This window comes from Botryllus schlosseri, chromosome 3, assembly GCF_051294905.1.
Source record: "Botryllus schlosseri isolate E-star chromosome 3, Bs_hap1, whole genome shotgun sequence".
Taxonomy (NCBI): domain Eukaryota; kingdom Metazoa; phylum Chordata; class Ascidiacea; order Stolidobranchia; family Styelidae; genus Botryllus; species Botryllus schlosseri.
Window position 1 is genome coordinate 18526458 of NC_137238.1, and position 9750 is coordinate 18536207.

The 9750-nt window shown below is 40.1% G+C and overlaps 1 protein-coding gene and 1 long non-coding RNA gene across 2 annotated transcripts; both read left to right on the forward strand.

Moving 5' to 3' along the window:
* The first annotated feature begins 805 nt into the window (after positions 1-805).
* Positions 806-1797, forward strand: LOC145435005 (uncharacterized). The gene is made up of 3 exons (XR_013913664.1): positions 806-963; positions 1187-1277; positions 1710-1797. It is a non-coding gene; the product is annotated as an uncharacterized LOC145435005 (long non-coding RNA).
* Positions 1798-2659: 862 nt separating this feature from the next.
* LOC145435918 (uncharacterized) lies at positions 2660-7681 on the forward strand. The gene is made up of 2 exons (XM_080313180.1): positions 2660-2813; positions 6287-7681. The coding sequence occupies exon 2, from the start codon at positions 6287-6289 to the stop codon at positions 6944-6946; it is 660 nt and encodes a 219-aa protein (XP_080169306.1). The 5' UTR covers positions 2660-2813; the 3' UTR covers positions 6947-7681.
* The last annotated feature ends 2069 nt before the right edge of the window (positions 7682-9750 follow it).

The window sequence follows — 9750 nt, forward strand, 5'->3', positions numbered from 1 at the left end:
CTCAGCCCCTGTCAATGGGAATGTTGTTACTTACCGTGAAGCATTCGTTGGAATAATATTGAAAATTGGGAGGGGCAACTAAATTCAACTACGAACTGATGTCACACAGGGAATGCCACAGAAGGATAATGACTTCACAATTCCGAATGCCAAACTTTTGAGGGACTTATGATAATTATCGTCTCAGAGGTATAGCCTACTGGCCATATTCCATTGGCATTAAGAGTCGGGCAGCACAAATAACGTATTCTCCTTTCTTTTTGTCAGTAGTAAATTCTGGCCAACATGGGATTATCACAGGCATAATATGAGTTTTTGAGAACTAAGCGTGTAAGCCCCTATGCAAAGTCACGATACACATTCACTCTGCATATGTTCACTATCAAGAAACAGCTGTGGTGCTCGTTCATAGCATTTTTATCGCGATAAGTCGTTTCTCGTTACTTCCCCCAGTCGCCTTTAAATACCATGGAATTTTCAACCATGAACCATATCTTGTCTCTTGACAAATCTCCCGGCACAGTTTTGCCGTGGATATAATGAGCACGCGATGCTTCACCACCCGGCGCTGAGCATGCGGGTTAAGTTTAGGGCTAGGTGAGGGTCGTGGTAGGTGTTAGGATATGTATAACGTTAATTTCACGGTTTTGGTCGTGCGTTAATTTCGCATATCTGAGAGATATCATTAGAATCCCGCAAGCGATCTTACAAGCGTCAACTTAGTACAACACTTGCTCTGTTGAAATTGCCTACAGTGGCAGTTTCAACAGAAGTAAATCTATTTACTCATATATTCACTGACTTGACGTACGACTCGTGAGGTCCCAGTGAGTCTAATTACCTTTTGATATCAACTGTATCTCTAGATTGCAGATCTTACAGCTCAAACATTCGTCAACACGATGGGACTTCTACTGAAGGGTGTCATGTTTCTTGCCATGATTGCGGCTGCCAGTGCCGTGTGTAAGTATCTTCTCGCTATATTTTTTCTCGGATTGATACCGATATGTGATAGACGAACTTGCCTTAAGTTTAACAGATGTGGAAGATCCCCATCATTATCACATATTCTCAATTAATAATAATAATACCACCACACGAATCGCGATTCATTGTATAAAAAGATTACTCAGCCCGGTCACAGCATTAGCTGATTATTCAATGATAGAATTGCTGATTTTCGCAGGTTGTACTTTCACTAGAAGCTGTCCGTCCGGAATGCTATGCGATACAACTTCCCCATGCGGCGGTCAGAGAGGTACTTGCATCTATTAAAGGTAAGGCTTAATGAATTATTGTTCAATCAATATAATCAATGTTCACACTTGGACAGCAACTACTATATAGTTAACCACCAATGAATTTCATCAGACTCGTAACTTACGATCATCACCGTGAATGTCTGTAATCAAATAGCTAACTCTGCCCTATATATTACGTGCGATTTTTCGGAATGTTTATATTTGCCATACTGCATCAAGTTGCATGCTTTCATTATTATCGTTTGAATTGATAATATCCTCAGCCCAAGGATAATTGTCCTATTTCGTGTGCTGTGCGCGAATGTGCCTTTACTTTATTCCTTGTTCAAACGATGAATTATTTATCAAGGCTCAGAAACATGTCGGCTTACTTACATAGCCTTTAATAAATATTTCGCGGTTATTTCTACTGATATCAAGCCTAACCCGACATCGCTTCAATTTCAGTTACCAGGACGCCACAGAGAAAGAATCAACCGACATGTATTTTTCTTTTCGCGTGTTGATTTGAATAAACATAAAATCTGATCGGCAACTATGCATCTTCCTGTCATTACAAAGAGACAGTTATATTGGTTAGAGACAGAATCTCTGTGTAGTGTACACAGTGCGGGCGTTGGGTGTATGAAGGCAATATTCCCGAATCCCGATCCCAAACGCACATGAATATAGCTAAACATTACGTACAGGGTAATAAGAAGGGATAGGCCTATAGTGTGAAGTTTGGTGGAAGACAATTGCGACTGCATTACGAATGGGATGTATACAAAACAAGCCTTACAGTACTAGGGATTTTCACTATTTCCACCATAGCAGGGGTGTATATATCAGATGTCTGGCATTTTTGTACAACGTTCAACTTTGAAACCCATATCAGTCGGCGTGGATAGGATCAAGATCCAAGTCATATGCCTGGTACGTCGCAGCATAACTGGCGTCCTAGCAGGGTAGAGATTTCAACTGATGCCGGGTTATAGGGACTCAGTGACATTGCTAGTTACCTTGCTCGAGGTCCGGGGTTAGGTTTGGCTGAGTAGGTTTCTGACTCCTGTCATATTAACAACAATAAACACGCGATAACTTTCCAAATGATCACACCACCGTAACTTCCGACGGTTTATTCAGCGATGGAAACAAGTTGGATTTATAAACATATTTCGTATTATATTATATTCCCCTCATAGAGTGTAAATTTATTCACTTTGTCACATAAATAGCATTCTCAGAGGCCAAATACTACATACTAAATTTATATATTATGGACAAAAAGCCGTAGTCTACAACTACACGTTCTGATATACTAGTTATGTATAAGAGCATAAAAGCTTACAGTCTGACATCACAATCCGTGAACAGTTGAACACAATAAACATGTTTATCAAATTGAAGGTATACAATTCATTCCTCAACTATACGTTGTGATTTTAGTGTCGTATACATAACCCTCGAATATGATGCACAACGAGTCACTAATCCGTCCGGAGTCCATCAATTAATAGAAGTTATTCCAATATTCCGTCAAGTGGATTTGTGAAGCTTGAGTGATATGAGGTGAGCGAATAAAGTGGATTTAACGAATGAAAAGGATTGAATACTGTCATCCTCCGAGATAATTCGAGTACCATCGAATAATGGGATGGCCAAAGTGGAATGTTGTTGAAGTTGTTGTTGTTTCAACTTTGGACGTGAAATGTGATCAAGATATTAAATATAAAAGGGTTTGAAAGTAGCCCTGCGAGACTAAGGGTTACGAGCGTTTGGTAATTCCCTCGGCAACACCAAAGTTAACGCGTTTTATCGCAGAAGAATTGAGTGCAGTAATCGAGCTCTTACTGTACCTGTGTGTGTTTCAAGTGTATAGCACCCTATATAGATATGCACTGTGCAGTCAGTTGACTTGCATAACAGATAGAGTTGCTATTTTAGCGCGAGTGCGATATCATATGTAGGCTACTGTGTATGTGGGAATATGCTGGATGCAGCGAGGTCTATCCTATGACGAGAATAAGCATAATGTTCTAATTACATATTTTACTGTTTAGATTGAGTTTGAGATTGAGACCGTTTTTAGTCAGAATAACAAGGCACCTGTGCTGTCTATTGAGCGGTAAAGACCAAGTTCATTCACTAACTTTTAGAATGCTATATATATACGGATTTAATAAACTTTCTATTATCGTAACGTCTTGTGAATTAACATATGTAAGCCATACCTAAATTATCCCTCACGGCATTATGCGCGCGGCACCAATATACACGCTATTCTAGCATTTGTTTGTGAGTTCGTAGCCAACTATTCGAAAGTGATGATGACTGAGTAATATAGCACGATTTGCAGAATGTGCCATATCATCGACCGTGGCGCACTGCACTCTTGTTGTCAATTAGTATCACCATATCCTCTGTCACAAAATAATGCGCGTGGCGTACTATGTTATTTATGCATATAGCTGCAGGAAACATGTGAAACTAGCGGGTTAAAATTGGGTCAAGTATAAAACAAATGGGAACGGGGTGTTCGAAAATCCAACAGTATCTGCCTATTTGAAAACATTATACCAGGTAAAATTAGCAGCCTCTTAAAATACTCAACTTGAACTGAAAATTTTTTTGAACGTTATTTCATAAAGCCTATTCAAATCTAGAAAGGACGTATTCCAACATATATTTGATGCACAATTGTACACCCAGTGATCTACGAATATTTGATGACGAATACAGATGTGGTTAAAATATATAGTCAGCTCTGCTACTCAAGTATAGAAGGAATACATGTCAAAACTAATTCAAGTATATTTAGGGAGAAAACAAAGGTCTAAAACAGGGGTGGGCAAACTTTTGAGCTCGCGGGCCGCATTCCACATCTGAATCAATTCGCGGGCCGCACTATATAAAATGGGATTATAAACCAAAACGCAATATTGGTATTTGATTATAAAGTGAGGACATGGAGATGACATATGTGCTTAAAACAAAACAAACATTGCTTTGATGATATCGTACACCCGTCAGAAAGATAGTGGCGAGATTTCATAGGCTGGTCGACCTCAATAACCAATTTTTCAAAACTATAGAGATGAAAGTCGGTTGTCCCGATTCTTAGGACAGGATTGAAATTTAAATCTGTGAGCAGCGATCTGTCTATAGATTTACTAATTTCACTTTTGGTTCAGTTTCAAGACACACAATACTCACAGAATCATAACCATATTAGCTTCAAACACGCTTCTACTATTTGTAGATAAAATATAAATGCCCTAATTCAACGCATAAAGAGAACGAATCTACCCAAGACACGCGCAAATCGGTTTTTATTAGCACATCACTGAAACAATCAAAACTGGAGTGCATGGCCAATCTGAAATCCCACTCGTGATCCGATTTATGCCAATCTCGTTTAGGATTTCTGTGATGTTTCGCAGTTGAAACCTTTCAAACTGTGTGGGGCTTAAGATCGAACTGTCGCACCAGAAATTAAACATAAAAAATAAAATAGTAGGTATTTACCTTAGAACAGTGGTTCACAAACTTTTTAAGACACGCCCCCCCCCTTATGATGGTGAAATGATTTCGCGCCCCCTTATCGTCATATCACAAAAACGCAACCAGGTTGCTAGCAACCTAACGGATAGTTTGATGACATGGAAGGCTACGACTATATAGATGAGGGGTTTTTAAATGTGAAATTCAGACTACATACGGAGCAACAATTATGAAATTGCAGGTAAATCGCGCGAAGCGCGAAAAAATTTTGCGGTTGAGCTCAGCTTCGCGCCCCACTTCTCATGCTTTCACGCACCCCAGTTTGAGAACCACTGTCTTAGAATGATCATGGTGAAATATACCAAGAAATAGTTTAATCAAGTCCTTTCATTATTTCAATTTTTAGTAGGCATTTTATCAATATTTAAAAAAATTTCTTTAGACTCTCGCGAGCCGTAGTTTGCCCAGCCCTGGTCTAAAATGTAGGCCTACTCAAGCAATTACTTTCAAAAAGTAGATAATATCGCGGAGTTGCATACTTTTAGTAGTTACCTGTAGGTGACTGTAATATGAAATGGCAGGACACATCTTCATGACTAACACAAGATGACTAATGACACAGAAAATATATGATTAACGACCTATCTTGACCTGATCCGTCAAGGCTTGAGATATATCTTCAATCGAAATCAATTTATTTCAGAGCAGCAGATATTCTGTTCTTACAGCAGCAATTAGCATCCAGTGTAGACAACACAGGTAATTCAACAGAAAGGGCTAGCGAACACACAAACGCATTTATACACTACGCCCTAACCTAACAACCAAACAATCATTGACCTAATCACCAAATGAGAGGAACAGAATTACTAAATGAGAGTTCACAGGTCATAAGCAATTAAAGCCTCGCAACAATATAGCCGTAATCAAGGAATAGATTCAGTGTACCATGCTCATCAATATGTCCATTGTCAATATACCTCTCTTGTAGGGGCTGAGTGAGTTTCCAGGTCAAATTGAACCAAAATATCACGTAGTGCTAATGACCATTTCACTCATAAAAATAATGCAACTTCAGGCAGTCAAAGTAGTCCGCGTTGATACTCCAGTAGACTTACCGTCGCAAATTTCTACTCATGTGCCAGTAGAAATAGCGATTTACCAGTATATGAGTGACAGAATTAGTATCTTAGGTCAAGTTTTGCCAAAAAAATGAAAAAATAATATTGAGTAGAATCACTTGAGGACGTAGTACAAGTAGGCAGAACATGATTGAATACTCCGAAAAGTAAATATACTTGATTACTGACCACATAGACTGAAAAGTGAGCAATTCCTCCTACAGAACTGTTAAGAAGTGGAAAGTACAAAACATAGCTTCTCGGGTAATTAGTGTGATGAAAAAAAGTCCACTTAAGTGCCCAAAAAAGTAGTATTCGATACTGACCTGGTCTGGAGGAATATATACCACGATCGAAACATCTCAGTTTTTCAACTTGTACGGTAATATTATAACCATTCCGAATTTCCCGCTGTTTCAGATGCTAAACAAATCTTTGCATAGATTCCTGTGCGCCGCCCTACTGATACAAGCACAATTCATCCAGTCGCGCGCCTCAACGGCTGTGATCGATCTCGGGCTGAGTTTCGCTGTTAACAGGACCTTCAGCATCTGCCACAATGTAGCCTTCAACCTCAACGGCTGCTATACGTTCTACCCGAGTCTGACCTCGGCCTGCGGGCCGCCGAGAGGCTACGAGCACGAGGTGAGAGGCAACTTCACCACGGAATGCGACGACCTCACGCTATGCTGCAGAGTTCCGAACAGCGGAGAGTACAGCGACGTGTCTGACTTCGCTCCGATCTTGAACAACCGCAGAGTGCGGAATTTGAAAAGCGTTGGATGTAACTTCACAAACGCGGTCCATCCTTTTGTGACTATACGCAATTTCAACACAGTTGAGATCAAAAACCCTCGTGGAGCCACGGAGTTGGATATCAGAGTGGACGATTTGTCGACGCAGCGTTGGCTAGATAATTTTCCTGAACGTAGTTTCCGCCGGAAATCGGTGTTGCACGTGGCTAAGGATATTTTTACGTACAAAAGAGAAGAGGATACACGAAACGTGCTGAAAGGTTACTCGTTCCTCAGCGATCCCGATACGAAGGACATTGTGTCCGTGGCGTACTACGGATCTTGAGAACAGGTGGTCGGCACGTACTGCTTCTCCTTTTTGTGAGCAGTGAGCAGTGAGCACTCATATAGGCTTTATGCATATACTTGCGCTGCTTATTCAACTCGTTATGTTTTTACACTACTTCGACTATTACTTGTGCAGTTTTTTTTAGGTGAAACTAATAACTTTTCACGCTTTGGATTTTATAAGAAATTAGTTTTTGGATTAGTTTGCATCACATTTGAGAATGAGATTGTGACAATAAATTCATAACTATAACAACCTGTATTGGAATTTCACAAATACGAAAATAGTTGGTTGATGCCCAGAACTATAACGCCGTCACGACACTAATGGTTGTTGGTTCGAGTCTCGGCTCTGTCATGTTTCTATATGTCGCAGGTTTATCAGGGCTCTTCATCGCCGACCTCGCTGCAATTGCAGTGACTCAATTTGCTCAGAAATTACGGTTGACCGCGCCGTAAGTTGGCAGCAAAGATCTGATATAGTGGGTGTGCAAGAAAGTGAGAGAAAGAAAGGGAGAGAGAGAGAAAGAGAGAGAGAGAAAGAGAGAGAGAGAGAGAGAGAGAGGCAGAGTGAAAGAAAAAGACGTCCTGAACTGTTGCAAAATGTCATCGTCGTGGATCACAAAGCCTCATAAAGCTACAAGTATCACTGCTGTATCTGATATTATGAGTAAATATTAAACCAGAACTGCAAGATATTGATTGACATCCTATTACATGCTCATGTGCTGAAGTGTCGGGTACTCCATCCATTATGGATCCATGCTCGAATTCAGTCAAGTAGGGCTGACATCGTAACGTTTAATGAGAATCTCGAATGTTGGAAAGCTTTTTAAAACTAATGTTTGCAAGGATTATAACATTTGTCATTGTTGTGAAATGCATTTGGTGATGGTCCAGTCAAATGTCCAAAAAGCGGCGTTGGGAATAAAAATTTAAAATACAATCGTCGTATATCGAATCTAGTAATTTATTCTGTCTTTCATATGCCCAGTTTACGCACGAATATATACTCTGTTAGGATTTTGGAGAGATGATATTTGACATTTTTATTGTTGAAGGCATCTCGTCTATGTATTTGACTAACTTATTTCTCATTGTATCATGTAACAAATGATATTTGTTACAAACTGTGCTCTGTAGTGGCCCACTCATTATGGCAAATATCAATATGCTCGATATCTCTGAGCTACGAGAAAATGTTAGTAACGCTACATCAAAATAGGTATACTACGAGTGTCAATGTGAACGCGTGTTGCTTCAAGCTTATATATAGTCGCCCATTTACGCTATCAGTATTTCGGCGTACTCATCATCGTAGTCTCAGGAAGTAAAGGCCAGGTAGATAAAATCTAGATATAATATTAATTCCTATAGCCTCTGCTACAGCTCTCCCGTCCGATGCAAAACATTTGTTGCTTATACTTATGCCAGTGTTTTATGTATTTCAGACAATACCACTGTTTCGATATAACAATGCTTTTACTTTTTCATGTAGCTGAAAGAGATTAAAAATCTCTTGGAAACAACTTCTACTTTTATTTTAATATGAATTTAAGATATTACTCCTACTTCTACTTGAGTAGTAATGCTGGCTAATTTTATCACATCCATATTATATAGTCTGTTAAGGAAAGATATACGGCGCTGTTAATGATGTAGCGGTACAAATTAACGAAGTTTCAGTAGCATATTCATCATGGTACCAACAAAACTTGACAAATGTGAAAGTATGGAATTTTGTTTCCATACCGTAGTTAACGTCTCATAGTTCATTACAATCCATGCCCTGCTAAGCTCTATGTTCTCTTATGAACGGATACATTGGATTGTTGGTTTGATATATTGACGTTGTTTCGGTACCAATGGTCATATTTCACCAGGCCCATATATTCTTATGATTCATGAACTGCCGACTTAAAGCACGGCCCCTCTTTCTTCTAAACTTTTCTATGATACCAGTTACGCGGAGCAGGTGGCCATGCGGATCTTATACTTGGGTATCGATTCTGGAGTCGACCTTGGTCGTATCCAACCCACGACCCGTTGGTCGTCTGTTTTACATTGGACATCAGCAGTACCTCAACAGATATTGGTGCGAAGGATGAAATTTGAACCAAGAAGGGCTGCAAATTTAACTTACGCCGCACGCCGGGGTCAAAATCCGAATAATCACATTTTTCCTTCACAGTGTATGCTATTCCTTCCGTCAATTGGCACACAAATAATCACAACTCACCGGGGAATATGGTGTGCACCGTGTACGACTGCCTACTGTCCGATGTGATGTGTGTAAAGGCCTACTGGCAATCGGTGAATTACGACTACTGCAACTCGCAATAGACTGGACAAGACGAAAACCATCAACGCTACCATCGCGGGCATTCCAGTAACAGGAATGCGGTTCGAAATGGAGCGCTTATTCATTTGTAACGGATGTTTATCGTCCTGCGTGTTAATCATATGTTGTCGAACGTGAAGCGAAAGACCTTGTCAGTCCTTAGGCAAGGGCATTGGGTAACATGCTATGCAGAAATAGGACATTGGTCCGTTGGTTTTCGAGCACATTATCTCGAAAGTGAAATGACAGGGGAACGTGTAACCAGAATGAAAACATGAGGATTGCTGGTGGGCGAACCAATTGTTACCCTGCCGTTATGCCAATGATGTCAATAACGTATTGTGTCCACTGTGACAGTGAGCACAAACGATTTTCGGGTATACCAAGTCAGAAGTTTTAAGGTGGAAAAGGTGTCTTCTGCCCTCTTGGCTACGCCAGTGATTGCAGGATTATGTACTAGC